This window comes from Centruroides vittatus, unplaced genomic scaffold (genome assembly GCF_030686945.1).
Source record: "Centruroides vittatus isolate TY-2023 unplaced genomic scaffold, ASM3068694v2 contig_10, whole genome shotgun sequence".
Classification (NCBI taxonomy): Eukaryota; Metazoa; Arthropoda; class Arachnida; order Scorpiones; family Buthidae; genus Centruroides; species Centruroides vittatus.
In genome coordinates this window covers 6,759,424-6,777,929 of record NW_027120658.1, presented here as the reverse complement: position 1 = coordinate 6,777,929, position 18,506 = coordinate 6,759,424, and the positions used below count along the sequence as shown (strand labels likewise).

The 18,506-nt window shown below is 27.1% G+C and overlaps 1 protein-coding gene across 3 annotated transcripts in view; it reads left to right on the top strand.

The window, feature by feature from the left end:
- The window catches only part of LOC136978469 (solute carrier family 41 member 1-like), a 66,888-nt gene that overhangs the window by 22,012 nt on the left and 26,370 nt on the right, over nt 1-18,506 (top strand). For 2 of the 3 annotated variants that reach the window (XM_067274213.1, XM_067274343.1), the window contains exons 2-3: nt 7,306-7,521; nt 11,603-12,104. In XM_067274213.1, the coding sequence (XP_067130314.1) occupies nt 11,697-12,104 (408 nt within the window). In that variant the 5' untranslated portion in view covers nt 7,306-7,521; nt 11,603-11,696. Of the gene's footprint in view, nt 1-6,012; nt 6,069-7,305; nt 7,522-11,602; nt 12,105-18,506 lie in introns of those variants that run through there. The other variant, XM_067274276.1, reaches the window with a different exon arrangement.

The following is an 18,506-nucleotide window of genomic DNA, read 5'->3' as shown; positions in this document are numbered from 1 at the left end:
TTGGCATGGGTTTAGCAGATGCGTGCCTGCACACAGACTAGCAGCCTATAGAAAGATGATCGAAATTTCGGTCTGGATCTTGGATCTCGTGTTAATTCCATTTGATATCATTACTACTGGAAATAATTGTAGTGAGTATTATTTTTATTTTTATATATTTACGTTAATCTTTAGCACTTTTTTCCATCTTCATTAGTTCGAGTACTCATGTTATAATGGATAAAGGAAGTTATCCACACGTCACTTTTAACAAAACAAAATAAGAAAAATATAGAAAAACCCTGTTAAACGGATACCAAGTAGAATTACTCAATACGCTACATTGGACGTTTGCCAGTGTTATTTTCAATTCTTAAAATCGACTCGCTCATTTTTCTTAGGAGCCAGTAAATTCTATGCAATTATTATTCTAAACTTGAGTAATAAATATCTGAAGTTATTCGACCTCGATTTTCATGCACTAAAAATTATTATTTTAGATTTCCTAGAAAATTGCCCCAATTAAATGTGGCAGAAATACTTTAACTGCTACTAATCTTTGTCTTAAAGTTTTGTTTACAATTTGTGAAAATGCATGCTAGTAGGTAAGTTTAAATGTGTAGTTTTAAAGTAAATTAAGTATTAAATTCTAAGAGAATTTTAACCGTTGAAAAATAATTATCCATTTAGTTATATAACAGCTGTAATACAATGAATTGTTCGATGCCTTGTGACGTTTTATGAAACGTGTTTCTTATATGACGTCATTATTTGAGTCACTAATTGAAAATCATTACCGATGACGTATTTCTGGAATTCCAAAATCTAAGATGAGGCATACCTAGTATTTTTTTGTACTATTTCATGACGTGAATAGATTATTGTTAAGAAACAGTCTTGTTGCTGTAAAAAATTTGAAATAATTTTTGATTCTTATTAAAATTAATTCTGAATATATGAAAAACCACTTTTTCGTGTAATTACCTTTCGAAATTAGTAACATTCTGTTTTATGATCATTTTTATTATTATTTTATGTATCCAACATATTATCAGTGCGTTTTATAAATATATACTCACGTCACAGAAGCGTGTTTGACGTCAATCGAATTTTTAGAATTGACTTTCGATAAGAGTGTCGGAAGTTGAGATTATTCTCGATGCTGCCATACATTCTATCGATATTCCATTATATTTCATACTCTACGAGAGAAAAATATAGTTTGCAATTGTATAAATTTATATACGGTTTTTATAAAAATAAAATCGCAGCTAAACATGCAACAAAATCTAGTACCAAGATTTTAACGTCATACATGAATGAATAAATGAAATAATTGAATATTTTTAAAATATCTAATTTCAAACTTTTATTTTTTGTGTGATTACAATTATTTTTTTATCTCTTAGGGAATGGGTATTTATTTCAGTACAGATTAAACAAGTAAATTATCCTAATGTTTTGTCATTGTGTAGAATAAGATAGATAAAGCATACAGAACAATTATTTTCTTAAAGGGAAGAAAACCTCAGTTTTTTTACGTTAAATAAATATTACTTTTAATATTTTGACCGTTTTCTTTGCCAGAATATCATCTTCAGGAACAATACTTTTCTGTTTTGCTTTTCTGCATGTAGATTTATTAAATTTTACTGAATACTAATTAAATATAATATTAAATGGGCAGAAAATTTACCAGAATCAAAAGGATATATTTGTAAATACAAATACTGTACCTGGTATATCATTTTTCAGCAACAGTAGCTGGATGAAGACTTCCCCTCATTACACTGCAATGTTGTTGGAAAAATGAATTTCACTAAATTTCAGTTATATAAGTTTAAAAAAAAATCTAAACTTAATAATAACATTAGCATAAATAGTTTTTATAAATTAAATAGCCCTTATTTAAAATACTGAAAATTCTTACTTTTTAAAAGCATTAGGTTAATTTTTAAAAGCAATGTTTTTACAGATGGATATACATTTTCAATGTTAGAATCTAATTTCAAAGTCTTTATATATAATAAATTACACATTTATATTAAATTACATTGATTAGAAACTGGCAGACATCAAATCTTGTAATATTAAAACTTATAATATATTTAAAAGGTTTTTTTTTACAAATGAAATATGAGACTTTCAAAAGAAACCATAATGAGAGACTTTCAAGAATTAAATAAATTATGTTTTTTTTATTGAATTTCTTTTTTAATCAAAACTATGTTTTATTGTAAAATTTAAATCTAATAAAAGATTTTCTTATAAATAAAATATTTAATTTGACAAGTACTACAAAAAAAGAAAAAAAATAGATGCTGCAAATTGATAGGACAAGATACATGTGTTAAATTGCTTTTAAATAAAAAAAAAACTTTCAAAATTTATCAGATATAAAATTCTATTTAACAAAAAATTACTTGAACTTCTGTTTTAAATGCAAGACTGTGTCAACACCAACTATATGTAGTGTAGTTACAAAATTTATTATAAGTGTTCTTACAAGATTATCATTTTTTAACTTGGGCCAAACGCATTGAAAAACAGACAGGAGTGTCATTATTCAAGCATCTTAATTCCCTCAGAAAAAGATGTTTTGGCTGAAAGACAAGCCATGCATGCACCATTTCATTTAGTTTTTGGTTCATGGCAAATTGATGGTAAAAGTTGTGTGACTATGTTTGAACTTTTTGTTCCTAAATAGACACTTTTTTGTGACAAAAACATCTCCATATTGTGCTTCAGTGAATTTTGTCTTACAATAAAGTTTCAGTTAAAAAAGTTTCCTTTTTTTTGTAGTTGGATTGGACAGTACCAAGATAACTGACCTGTATTACTGTCTAGACTAGGAAATCTGTATCACTCACAAGACATAATGCCTAGCTACACCTGCAACTAGTAGTGGTACCAGCAGCAAAAAAGTTACAATTACATTTCATATAATTTTTGATTTACCTTTGTATATAAAGGTAATACAAAGAACCTTTGTATAATGTTAGTATCATGAAATATTTAGTAATTGTAATTTATATTATGCATCGTATCATGTGTATAGCTCATAATTATTATCATTATTACAATGATCATTAAAATCTTATTAAACAATTAAATCAAAATAACTAATAGAGGTTTAATATCTATATTCATAATCTACAATTGACAGTTAGAGTCTAGAAGTTAACATTTATCTTACTTTAATTTCATTACTGCTTATTAATTAATTGCTGATTATAACACTTGGTCTTAGGTTCTGAATACAGGTATAAAACAGTCAAAGATAATAAATAATTTAAAATTTCTAATGTTCTATTATTCTACATATTCTATATGTCTAATTATAATAAGTTTATTATACTATATTGATTTTATTATTAACATTTGTAATTGCATAATACAAAAATTTTATTTATTCACAAGATAATTAAAAGAGTTTTTATGAATATAAAGTTGGGAAAAGTTATTGATTTCATACTGTTTTCTGCAAAAATGTCTTAGTTCTCTGAATGTAAACTGCTCATATTCAGATGCAGCACAAAAAAAAAAGAGGACTAGATTTGAACACATCCACAAAATTCCAGTAGTTCAAAAACCATCAATAGTTAAGAGCACTTAAGACTAAAGTTTAAATGCTATGCTGTTTAGCATTTCTTTGAATGCTACAACATCATAGCATTTAAACTGTATTTAGTAAATATTTAATACACTATTCTCCACTGATACAAATTTTTAAAAAATAAAGTTATACAGGCAGCAACAATTTATATTCTGACAGCTATAAAGTCCTATAAAAAGTCTTGACTTATTGCTAGTCTAACTATTATTTTAAATGGAAATTAACATTTTAAATAGTTGTATTGCTTTGTGCTCAGACCTAGTACTAACATCCAGTATTTAAAAGTAAACTTGTTTTCTTAAGTAACTACAGATTGCAGTAATAGCACTAAAATAGATAACAAATGACAGAAATGTACTTTGCATAGGACAAAAAGAACAGAATATTTCAAAAGAACAAAAACAGAACAAAATTATTGCATAGAATAATACAGCTGAAAACACTTAATTTTCTGAAAGTTTTGATGATAATATATATAAAACACTTTTCCTCCAAAATAATTAGCAATTGTGATTCTGTTTATTACAATGTTGACTGCTATATTTTTTAAGAAAATCATTAATGTCAAAAATTTGCAAGAAATTTATCCAGCAATATCATGAAAAATTAAAAACATTCTTATTTAATATTAATGTTCCCTTTTACTTTAGAAATGTTTTTAAAAATTTTATTAATGCTTTATTTTTCTCTATAATGCTTGAAGAATTTTATTTGTTCTGAAGTACTTATTTTATTATTTACTTTTGAGATTGAAAAAATTCATTAAAATTTCCTTTATATTTGTAATGATGTAGTATAAATCAACTTTAGATTTACATTATTTAACCTAAAATTATATACAATATTCATTCATTATGAAAAATTAATTATTACAGTAATTACAGTACAGTACTTATGAAATGGAATTAGCTTTAGTTGCTGCTTTTGTATTTATCTGTTTGAATAACAACTTTCAAAAAATTGAGAAAATAATTCTGATGGAAATTTTAGTGTTCAGAATATTACATAATGTGTAATCAAAACTTTGTTAAAGTTTATCAAATTCATTTATTTTGTTGATTGCAATCAACAAAATGCATATCATATTACTAATTTAATCAAAGTAGATAAAGTTACATATGTGGAGTTTATATTGATTTATTCTCTGTTCTTGATGTTATTGACTGTTATGTCTTGCAAAATAAATTAAGAACAATGTCAAAATACTGATTATTGATAATTGGTTTATATTTATTTGAATAATAGATATCAGAGTAAAAGTGATTGATCAACTTTCTGAACTCTAAGTTAAAGACAAATAACCTTTCCTGGATAAGGGCCAGAAATGAATTGGTGGACTGCATGCATTTTTTCTTATGGAGTTTCAGGCTTTAAGCCTGCTGAGTACCAACATACTCAATAACTGCCAGTAGACTAGGTACTAAAATAATATATGCTAACAATATGCAAACTACTAATATATATATATATATATATATTCCAAAGCCTGATGTATTAATACTAAACCAACAATTAGTTATGGTAATCGTTTGGTTTAATTGCTAATATATATATACTTTATTCTCTTCGTTTTACTTGGCTAGTTTAGTTTGAATGTTCATCACGAATATCAGCTTAATTAGGATTGCAAATTAAAACCAAGAGTGAAAATTATGTTCTTTAATTTATCAATATTTTGTTTTATACTTCATTAAAGCAAATATTTTACTTTTAATAAGCTAATTAAAAAATAAATATAAAAAAATAAACATATCTAGTACCTTTACTTATTCCTATAAGTAAAGGTACTAGATATGTTTATTTTTATTCACTCTCTCTTTAATTTTACTAGATTTGTTCAGTCATCTTTTCTTAAATTAAATTCTATCTTTGTTATTAACATTCATTTTTCTTACATAAAAGTTTATAGATTTTTAAGTACTGTTTTGTTAAAATAGTTACAGAATACTGATTATAATTTTTAACCTTTTGTCTAGAAATATAGAGATTTGATTCAGTTTGTGTATAAAATTGTAATTTCTTTATTTATACTGTTATTTTTCTATACTTTGCTTAGAATATATTTTTGCTCCTGTTTTTTTTTTTTTTTCCTTTTTATTTATTCATGTTTGTCATTTTGAAAATATTTCAAATTAATATTTTAGAAATAAATTAAAGATTTACAAAAATAACATATTACAAATATTAACATATTAGCTATTAAGTTAAGCTATTTTGGAAATGGATTTTCATTTGTAAATCATTTTTATTTTTTGTATTTTTATATACTTACCTGTATTTTTAATAAAACCAGATTTAATTATTTAATTAGTCAAAAGATTAGTAAAGAAGAAACACTCTTTATACTGATATTTGTTTAAATAGCTTTATTTATAGAAAATTAGCTGATATAGATATAATTATTTGCAGTGGTGCACCCGGGGGTGGGTCAAGGAGCCTTGGCACCCTCAAAGTAAAAGGAAAAGAAACACAAGTAAATTTTCCTAATTAAAATTCATTTATTTATCTATATTGTGTTGTGTGTTCTATTTCTATATTATTCATGAATTAGCAGTCACACAAGGTGGGAATTTTATTGAGTTCACATTAAAAATCTTTTTTCTGTCAACTCAGCTCTTCCCAAGATTAAATCTTTAGTGCTCCACTGATTATTTGTATACTTGATCAACTTAGATCTTGCTGTTATATTATATCACATAATTGTCTGTTTCTATATATTCATAGCTTTATCAAAAATACTTTTTGTAAAATTACTTAAAAACTAAAATTCAATGAGTATTTTTTTATTATTATTATTTAAAATAAAAGTAATCATTAATTTTTGGTTTATTTAAGTATATTAAGAAAAAATATTGCTGATAAAGCCATGAAAGTAATTATAATACTGAACTTTTTAGTGAGAAAAGTGTTTTCTCTGTTTATAATAATCTGTTTCTCCTTTTCTTATTATATAAGAAAGAAGGTTTCCCTTCCTTACTAGAATGAATTGGCAAGTGTTTGATGTATAATTGACCTTGAAATAAATTCAAGGACATGCTTCATATTCGAATTCAATGCTACCTGTAGGTTGGGATTCATATAAAATTTTTTAAAGCATTCAATACTTAAAAATCATTTCAAATAATAAAATCTATTTTCTAGTATCATCAATAAAAACTAGAATAAAATCATATTAAAAAGAAAAGATTATCATTTCTTGTTTAGTATTTAAAGTAAATATGAGATAAACTAAATTTATTTTATGTTGAAATGTTAAGATACATACAAATCAAAATATTTTAGAAAATTAAAATAAAATAAAGAAAAATTGTTTATTATTATTGTTTTTATTTGTTAATTATCCCGTATTTTTCTTTAATTTTTAAAATGCTAAAAATTTACAAATTTAAATATTCAAAATATGTGTATGGAACACTATATGCATTCTGCATTCTAAGATTCTTGTTTTGAAAGAGCTGATGATGATCAAAATAACGACTGGAAGCATTTCACTCAATTCTGTTCATGATTTCATTTGTGTATGTGTGGGTGTGTGTATAAAAATTATATATATACAAAATTAAATATTGGTAATACCCATAAAATTTGTATTGGTAATACTTTCAATAAAATGTATCCAACGATATGAATTTTCTTTTTAATAAATTTGATTTATTTATACATATTTTAATATTTTAAAAGAGATTTTAATTATTTGATTTTAATATTAGCCCAGCGTCATGAACTGTACCCATATTGTATCCGGAATGCTGATCTTTTCTACTGAAGCAACTTTAACAGTGGATAAAGTTGTGAGGTGTGAAGTGGCTAAATTTCTGGTGGCTACAAGGCCACTAATTGAAGTTAACGACAACTACACATCAAAGGGAAGCTTTTGGCCAACAGCTGCAAGGTATTAATCTTGCACCAAAAATTATAGAGATAAGGTAAGAATTTAATACATTATTAAATAAGAGAATAGAATTCAAATAAATTATTTGAAATGTTTATCACAACTAGAGTTAAATATACTTTATATGATTAATTAAAATAGTATTAAATAAACTATAATATAATTATAAAAGTTTTATTAAACATTTAGATATTTAGAATCAGCAATTCTTGTAAAGACTTAAAATCATTGGAAATTTAACCTCAAATTCAATATTTTTTTATTAGAAATATAGTATTTATATTTAACAATTTCCAATTTGAGATATTATTTTTTAATGCATATTTTTTTTAAAGATATTTTGCATTGGATAAAAAACATGTAATTTCAAGCCATTTCAAATGTTTCAGGTAGCATTGAAGTTTGTAGTACTGTTCTTATATTTAATTTAATAGATAACCCTTTCAAAACCTTTGCATTTCCAGTAAGTTACAGTGTTAACTTGAGTGAACAAACATTTTCAAATCTCCACCGAGATCTGCTTCAGGTTCGTTGGTGTACCAACCTTGGAATGCCAACAGTATATTTATAATTTAAATTTAAAGTACATATAGACATTAGATATTTGACTAATAATTATAAATAATTATTAATAAAAGCATGCTGTTAATTTAAGCATGATCAACAGACACAGAACTTCTTTGCTAAAGTGAAGTGAAAAGCTTGGATAAAAAGTGAGAAATGATATGGAAATTTTTTTTAAGAAGCATCTGTTTTTCTTTTTTAAGTTAAAAAAGACTTAGCTCTTTACAAAATTACTTAAATTAATTGATAAATTTATTACTTTAAGATTATGATCATTATTTAAAGTGTTGGCTTCAATGTATTAAAAAAAACTGAAAATTTTTTATATATTATATACAATGATAAAATAAAATAATACAAATGTGGTTATTTTGAGATACTTAGAAAAATTAACATTTTGTAAATATTGCCATTTTAAATAATAATTTTTTATAAATAAATTTATATACTATATTATTGTATATAATTTGAATTTACTCATTTTACTACATTTAGAAGAAATGCAGTATTATAATGTATAATATAAAATACACAAATTTATATTTTTATTTACTATTTTATATTTATAAATGTTAAGATATATATTAATTTTTATATTTAAGATTGTTTAAGAAGAATTTCTATTTTGTAGTTGAAATTTTATTATTATAATTTACATATACAGTCAAACCTGTTTTTATGCGCTCTTTTTATGTGCGATTTTTATTTGTGCGATTTTTTTAATGTGAATTTTTAATTTGTGCGGTATAGTTGGCGACTAGTCTCGTGCGATTCGTCATGTCTTACGTTGACTTATTATAGCTAAATAAACTTATTATAGCATAAATGCACTTATTATAGTAATATTATTGCATGAATATGCGAAAAATGAAATAATTTACTTTTTAAGTCAACAAAACACCACCTGGACAAAAATATGTAAAACAGACGATAGACCAGACGATGCATTCAAGTGCTGACATCTGTTGTCAATAAATTCTATTTCGTACGGTTTTGAGTTATTTTCTACGTGAGACTTCTTTTATGCGGTCCCTATTGACCGCATAAAAAAATTATTTTTTTAATTGTGTTGCGAAAACTATTATTTACAGCCATTCGTGAAGTTTCGTGAGATTTTTTTTAATGCGTTTTTTTTAATGCGGTCCCTATCCCCCGCATAAAAACAGGTTTGACTGTATATAATGTAAATTTGGAAATTAATGAAAAAAAGAAATTTTAAAATGATTTATAAATGTTATAAAGATGATAATCTTATAGTTAATAAAATGGAAAAAAAATGTTATTTTGTGTTATCAGTTTATTTTAAATTGTATTATTAATAATCAATTTTATTTATAAAACTTATAACTATTTATAAAACTAATTAATTAGTTTATTCTTTTTAGTTTAGAACAAAGTTATATTAAGCTTAATACAGATAATTAACATCCATAATTATCAAAATATTTGCACATATATAGAATATTGTGATGCAGGTAGATATAATTTTTCCAGTTCAATCATATTTATACAAAAAAATAGTTTAAATTTTCCTATATCATGATGATGTAGAAAACCACCTCAGTAATCTGACATTTATAGGATGTAACTGAAAAATTTAAAGTTAAATTTATGATTGATTATTGTTAGTTTTTGACTTTATGCAAGTGGACAAAACTTGGCACTATGTGAGATCAAAAATTAAATAGATAGTTTCTTTAAGGAAGCCAAAAAAAATCCAAAAATGTTGATTGAATATTTGTTTGGTTTCCTTAAGTAAGCAGTCGATTTAACTTTTTATTTGACTTTAGTTTTTAAATAATACAATATATTATGATTTTATTAAGTTTTTCTATAATAAATACATTTTTTTTTTAAATATGAATTTGATACACATCTAACAAAAATAGAAGGTAAGAGGTAATTATTAGCAGTGTTTGCTGAATTCTAGTCTATAAAAATTATCAAAATATTTTTAGTTCTTTATATGTGAATGAAATCACAAATTTGAACGAATAATATTTATTCAAATGTTATCAAGATCTGTATTTTTATTTGGAAGAATGTTTCAGAAGTATTTGAAGATTAAAATGTTCTAGTTGATAATTTAAGACAAATGTTTGGATCTTGATATGATGAAATATATTATTAAAAATAATCATTCAGAAGCATATGCAAATTTATTATAGTAAAACCTCATTATTTCAGAACTCAAGGGATCAAAAAAACATGACTGAATTATCCAAATTTTTTTTGTAATTCTCAAATAAAATTATGACATACCTTATATAGTTTCACCTATTTGGTTACAAATGTGTTAATATTATGAGTTATTTCTTAGTAATTTAAGCTATTTCAGAAAAAAACATTAGTTGGCATGTATAGTACTTAATAAAAACAATGAAAATGTAACCAAACTACAGTCAAAGCAAGACCTAAAAATAATGTATGAAAGAAGCTTAAGTGCTTCAATAAGAATTACACATGAATTTCATCTAGAGAACCAATGGCTAGTTCTGTGAAGAATTCACTGTCTTGAGTTCAAGATTATAAAAATCATCTGATCTGATGAAAACAAGCTTTATTAACAGCTAAAGCTATAAGTACACATTCTGTTGGAATACACATGTGTATTTAATTGACTTTGAAATTATTGAAACAATAGATTTTTGCAAAAAATGTCCAAAATAATGAGTAATTATTTATTGTGACATTGTCACAATGCTGGGCTGCAATTTTTAATCATTTTTTAATTTAAAATATATGCTCCCTACCTCAATTAGTAGTGTTTTCCCCCTGTACATCATACTTTTCTGTTAGCAATAGAATCATGCAGGCCATCTATCTAACTCCTTTCAGGGGAAAAGTTTTGAATTAAAATAATGTGCTTTCCAATTTGTACTGGAAATTCATGTAAAGTTAATTGGGGCCTCCTGCCCCTAATCTTTCCATATCTGGTCTTGGCTTTTATCTACCTAACACCATTCTTGAGATTAATTAAGGAAGGACTGACAGACAGCAACAGTGGGAATTTATACATCTACAAGTTTTTTGAATTGCAGCTGAATTAAATGCCAAACAGATTTCTTCCATAAAAATAAAAAAATTCTCTCTTTTGGAAATTGTATCATTTGGCATTATTGGAAATGCTAAAAGATGTACTAATGACATAATCAAAATTATGTAGTTTTTCAAATATGATATATTCAAAGTTTTAAAAAAAAAGTTTTTATTTTGTTTTTTGAAAAAGATGCTTTTTATATTTTATAAACGTAGTTTTATAATTTAGAAATAACAATATATGATTTTTCAGATTGTATGTTAAGATATTAACACGACAAATGAGTTAGCTATGTTTATATAATTTGGTGTTTCAATATTTTAAAAAGCACATCTAAAAAGTTACACATTTGTTAATATGTACCATTATTTGTTTTGATTTCTTAATATATGATCACTCACATTATAATGAAACTATTATGTCAAAAAATAATAATAATAATGTTAGAATGATGTTTAAAATATTTAAAAGATTATAATATATATTGTTTTTAAAATGTTATATTTTCTAGTCATTTAAAGAATGTAAAGGGAACAAGTGTTTAACATTAAACAGCACAACTGGCTTCAACACTTAATAAAGTATTAGAACAGTTACTGCCCACAATGGTTACTCATCCTGCTATGGAGAATGAAATGTCCACTTCAGCTTTTCCTGGAGGAGATAGTGAGCATGCCGAACTGTTGGCACTTACTCTAGCAGGAGCTGAAGATGACAGTTCAGTTTGCGAATGTGTACTTAATGGCACAGTGAAATCCAAAGATGATGAAGACAAAGGTATAGTCTCACAAGTATTCAGAGAAGATAGTCCACGAGGAGAAACAGTAGAAATGGAAGACAAAGAAGTTAATGAAGTTACTTTAACACTTACGAGTGGAAAAGACGAAGATAACCCTCCAACAGAAATTCATCCACATGAATCAATTCGAGCAGTTGCTTTGCAGGTTTTTATTCCTTTCTTATGTGCTGGATTAGGAACCGTTGTAGCAGGACTGATATTAGACAAAGTTCAGGTTAGTTTAGAAAGTTTTGAATTTTACTAGATTACTGAACATTTTTATTTTTTAAATTTATTCTAACCAAATAATCTGCCAAATTAACAGGCTATTATTGGGTATGTTAATGATTTGGTGCCATGAGTGACCAGTATGGTTACATCTAAATGAATAGTTTTGGAAGTGATTGGCAAAGGTCTGGGTATTGTAAATGGCAATGCATCTGCACAGTAAGCAGGACTTGTGGGTTTGAGTCCCACTCTGGGCCAATTTTTTTTCCAGAAATTCTAAATGAAAAGTTAATTTATTATTATTATTAAAAATAACACAAGATGGTGGTATAACTGCCAACCTATAGACAAATTAATTAGTTTCTAATCATAAACATAGTCATATAATAGCCCAATAGGCAGGATAGGATTTGGCAGATCATTTGCTTTGAATTAATTATGAATCAGGTTTAACAATGATGTTAATTTATTCTAGTTATTATATTTTTATTTGTTTTCAAATACACAAAATCATTGGCAATATATTTAGATAATTATTTTGTGAATGCATTTCTGTTATTTGACAGAAAATTCTACTTCAGAAGTCATGAATTCAACGATTCATAAATTTTGAATTTAATTCTTGTACATAATATCTCTTATTAACATTGTTTATAATGGAGATTTAAAAACTAAGAACAACAGAATTTTATCATATCAAATAAATTTAAATTTGAATTCCAGCTTTTTGAAATTTATACTACAAGTTTTATCATATCTAATTAATGCAGTTTCTGCTAAAAGTAATCATTGGATTAGAAGGAGTGTGTGTTATTTTCACATTCTTCAATAATGTTAAAACCTTTGCTAATGTTGTATTTAGCTGTAATAAACTCTTTTATGTTCATTGATACATGTACAGAGGGCTATAGCAGTGCCCCAATATAAAACCTGGTATTGTCCACTTCTTTATTGAGAGGTAAGATATATATACCAGATTTTTCCATTACTGTCTGTGTGTATCTATCATTAGAAAAGAACTTTTTTAGTAATGGTGACGTATACATAACTACAGTAATTGTAAATCATGAGAACATAATAATCTAGCTAATATGTGTATAAACAGTAGAGATATAGATGTAGATTTTGCTTATGAATGTAAAAGTTGGAGCTTAGTTTGTGGGAATAAGGAGTTTCTAACTTTGTTATCTAAATAATAAATCTTGAAATTAGTAAAGCTAACATGAATAAATTCATTCTGATACTTTGGAGTTCTTGTTGCAGACCACTCACAAAGGAAGTCTTCTAACCCATACACATAATAAATGACATTTTAGTCTGGCCCCTACAAGTGCCAAAATTGACCTAAAAATCAATGACTTACATTCCTACAGAGTAGCACAACTTTCCCAGCTATTGCTGTGATGATTTGGTAGTGTTTGTAATTTCTGTTTTGTCTTTGTGGTATTTGTGGTTCAAAACACAGTTTAGAAGAAAATAACTCTTTCTGTTATTTTCTGATGTTTATTTGTATTTAAGTGGTGGTTTTCTATTGATTTGAAGAAGTTTGTTACTATTATTATAGTGGAAACATAATAAAAAGTGTTCATACAGGTATTTATCATTTTTATCAAAAGTGTATAATATTTATCATTAGCAAGATTGAGGCCAAAGTTTTAAATGTGAAAATGTGTACATCAGACGTTCAGCGCCGCTTTCCTGTAAACCTAGAAGTTTGTCAATGGTGTTTGGAAAGTCATGCTCGACATTCCAAGCATCATTGCCAAACTTCTAGGCTTATAAGAAAGCTGCACTGAACGTCCGACGTACACATTTTCACGTTTAAAACTTCGGCCCAACCTCGCTATTATCAAATTCCTATTTGATGATGATTTAGGTTACATACTTTTCTATACTATAATTTTCCATAATGTTATCTGTTCATGTCCAGCACCAATATTTCATTGTTCTAATTTTCAAGTATTTATTACTGATGTCAACTGATATTAGCAATGCATAACCATCATTTTTAATGCATCTCTGGAATTGGAATTACAAAATTATGTTGAATTCTCAACTAAAGGAATATCTTAAAGTTTCTTTTTTTCACATATATGACGTAAAAAATACACAGCTCATCACAACATCCCAATCATTCTCTCCGAAAAAATTTCCTGTGCTCGCTCTCACTTTGGCACTCTCATAGAAGTGCCTGAGCATTTCCATTAGAGCAACTATGCAGTTGTTACTTAACACAAATTTTTACATTTATTGATCCTGACACTGGATAACTTCATTCACAATGAAACTAAATATAATCATTCATATTTGATGGAAGATGATGAATACAACATAAATGGGAAGGCGGTGATGAATGGTTATCAAATGAAATGGACTTTTTATCATCTGGAGAAGTAATCTTTAAATAAGAAATTTAATATAAGGATTTTTTCAGGAGCTGGCTATTGCCTTTGTATTCAAAATCATTGGAAAAGTGTAAATTTCATCTTCATTTACAAGATTAAATAGCTTTAACTCGAAGCATACACTATGGTAATGTAACTTACCTGATCTTGATCCAGACTGATTGACCAAAAGTCAGAGATTTGGTAAAGGTCAGCAGATAACGAAACACAATGAAGTTGTTTTGACTTGGCCATTTTCTTAGAGATGCTAACTCAATATTAACACATACTGTATATTTCTGCAGATAAGACGAGGTATAAATTTTCACCAAAGTTTTATAGTTTTACCATATATCTGTCCTGTAAGATGACCCCTGAACTATCAACAGCCTATGAATTTAGTTTAGATCAATGATTATCATCTGATAATAATACAGTATAGCGTATATGGAATTATGTCCTATTCATAATATTTTGAATGAACAAATTTTATTTTCTTGCATCTGGCAGCACTGCCTTGCAATTGTTACAAACATTTGCACTGATTTGGGCATTCAGGTGATTGATTACCTTGACTATTCACAAAAATGTCATATGGACTATTTTATTTTGTGGACATACCCTACTCTCTACTAGTAATAATTATGATTTGTCCATTTTTTTGTATGGTTTTAATCTATATAAATTTCAATCTAATTTTTTTTTGGTATCTGTCCTATAAGACGACCCCAGATTTTGGGGGCCTTTTTTTGATGATTCAACTATCATCTTATCTGCAGAAATATATGGTATTTAATTCCAAGAGTGTTACTGAAATGAGAGAATGCATGTGAAGTGAAACATGTTCCTTGATCAATAATGATGCAGAGAGGTGCACTAAAATCATTCACATGTTGCTCAAGATGTTCAATAATGAATTGTGAGGAGCATGATGGATGGATGAAGGTGACTGTCTTTACATGATTTCTTGTGCTGTGATCTGTCTTTTTACATTTAGTGCAATACTTTTCATGACTTGGGACTTCTACAATCTTGAGTGATATGTCCATATATTTGATAACCATGATACTTCACTGTTGTGCTTAAGGGATGTAGAGTATCATATGGTTAGGCTCTATTATTCTGAGCAGGTGTTGGTCTTTTAGACTTTCTTTCCATTAAATTATCATCCATTTTTCTTTTATGGTTGATCTTTTGATTAAGAGGTTCAAAATGTTTCTCTTAGTTCTTAGCAAATTGTTCGTGAACTTGTTCATTGAGTCTTTAAGTTTAATGTTAACCATAGGCAGACTGTCAGTGTCAGTCCATCCAATTAGCAATATGTTTGAAGAGATGCATCATCTTCTGTTCCACAGAATGGGTCTAAACCAGCCAAAATATCTGGAATAACTGGAATTATTAGTGTGGATGTCATTGCATTTGCCTGTTGCTGGTAAAGAACAAGTAATGGTATTAACATAAATGGTGCATTTTGCATCATTTATGTTAATGTCATTACTTGTTTGTTTTAAGGAACACCAATTGGAAACTGAATGTTTTATCTGCCATTTTAAAATCCTTTGAACTCTTTCCAAGATAAATATATTTTCACTGCAAAGTTCTTTCAGGAAAACAGCAAAAATGATCTTGCTTAAAGTCCTTATAACATTTACTCGCATTAAACAACCTTTATAAGCAGAAAAAACTTTTAATTACTAATGTTTTTGGTTATTTTTTAATGATCATATATCATATTCAGATAACACAATAAATCAAACAATGCATTAGTAATTAAGTTTTTGCTGCTTGTAAAGGTTGTTTAATGTGAGTGAATATCTACTCTAGCAGTTTCTGATTGTCATGTCTTTATATCAACTATTTTTCTATGCAGGAACTTGGAATTTATCCCAGCTTTTAATCTTATGCACAAACTCTTAATATTAGACAATTCTAGCAAGAACACTAATGAAGATGGCAGGATATGAACTCAAAGATATTATTTGAGTTCATATAAACCTTTGAGTATCCTACTTCTGAAAATGTAGGCAATATTCTTTCTTTTCTGAATGTTTCTTCATTTCATGTATACAACATAAAAAAATATACAACTCATCACATCCATAGTCTTGATCTTTCTCCAACAAATATTTTCAAGTTCTCTTCTCACTCTGGCATTCCCACAGAAGCATCTAGCACAGTCACAGATATCAGCTTCATGTACAACTGCTATATGACACAAATTTTCTACAGGACTTTTTAATGAAAAAGTTGAATAATATCCCATCACATATGCAATTTGCCTGAATGAATAAAATTCATATAAGTTGTATATAACAATGCAAAGCTACATAAAATTAAACCAAAGATTAGCAAAACTTCATAGTTTTAGTGACTAACATTTTTTTTTTTTTTTTGCAATACTTCTCCCAAAAATTGCTACAATTGGTTATAAACAGAAAATACTTACAAGAAAAGCCAGTGAATATTAAAAATAAAAAATATAGGTTTATCTATAAATTACATTCAAACCACAGTTATCAGAAATAGAGAGGAAAAAATACACCATTTTATTATTATTTCACCAACAGAGAAGTTGGTTTGGTAGTCAGAAATTCCTATATATCTGTGTGTTAAAAATTTTGAGGCCATTTTTTGGCATTTGGGGGCTGAAAACATCGGAAACAAATACATTTATTATCTCTTGAAACATCATCTTGAAACATTCAGGGAACTCTTGAAACATCAGGGAACTTCTTAATGGTAAATTTGATAATGAATTAAATTTCCTAAAATTATGAAAGAAAAATGAGTTTTTGTTGGTAGAAATGTTTAAGTGATATTGATAAATGATATTTATGATATAGTTGATTAAGTAACATGATATTCTAAAGTGAACAATATAAATAAAGATAGTATTAATATGATTAAAGAATGGTGTAAATTTTTCCTTTTTATATTATCAACCAGTTAGAACATTGTCCACACATATCTATGTTCAAAACAAAGGGCATGGTATACCTACTGTTTTGTGGTGTAAAACCTAGATTCTAACTCCTTCATTATAGCTTATACATTAAAAGCAGAGGGTGAATAACCATAGGTAAACTACATTTTTGGAGGTAAATATTACCTTTGAACGTAAAATAGTTTGATTGACAAATCATGTTTAAATCTTCAATGATACATAGCATAAGTTCCACAGTGTTCTAAGCAGTGGCATAGCGCGGCAGGGGCGGCCCGCCCCGGGCGGCAAAATTTCACAATAAATAATAATAATACCTAAATAAGGGGGCGGCGAAATTTTCCTCCGCCCTGGGTGGCTGACACCCACGCTACGCCACTGGTTCTAAGTAAACTATTGGTCACTGTTTTCATACTTATGTAGTTAATTTTACTGTACATCTCCTTTTTGTTTTATTAAATGTTCTACTTTGATTCCTGAGTGTTTCTGCCTAATATCACTGGTGTGATAAGCCCTTACTATTATCTGCCTCATGTTTGTAGATATTTTATTTAATAAAATTGTATATTAATATACCAATAATTAACACTGAAATAATTCAAATTACTATTTGCCTGCCTTTTAAGCAATTAATTAATGTATTGGCGTTTAAACAACGAAACGTGCCTAACATCGTATCACTAATGTGGTTTCAATTCCATGCATGCGCCACTCGCACCGATTTAAGGATTCGAACATGTTAAAAACTTATTGCATGTTCTTAACGGAATTACCAGACGCTTGGTTTGAATTTAAGAAATTCTATTCTTCTTGGAACATTCTGCACATTCTTTTCTTTAAAATCATTCATTTCGCCTGAGGACAACGATTATATACTCGTCGAAAGTACTTGTGCTAATGCTAGATGAACTTTATTAAGGCCGAACTCAGTGAATTTTACCCAGAGAATATACAAACTTTGGCGTGAGTTTTTAAATTCCTTGTTTATTTAATTAATGAGAAGTAATACTTGTAGAAGAATGTGTCATTTATTATTTGTTAATTTCTCATTACAGTAGCTATTAAGCAAACTGTTTTATACAGC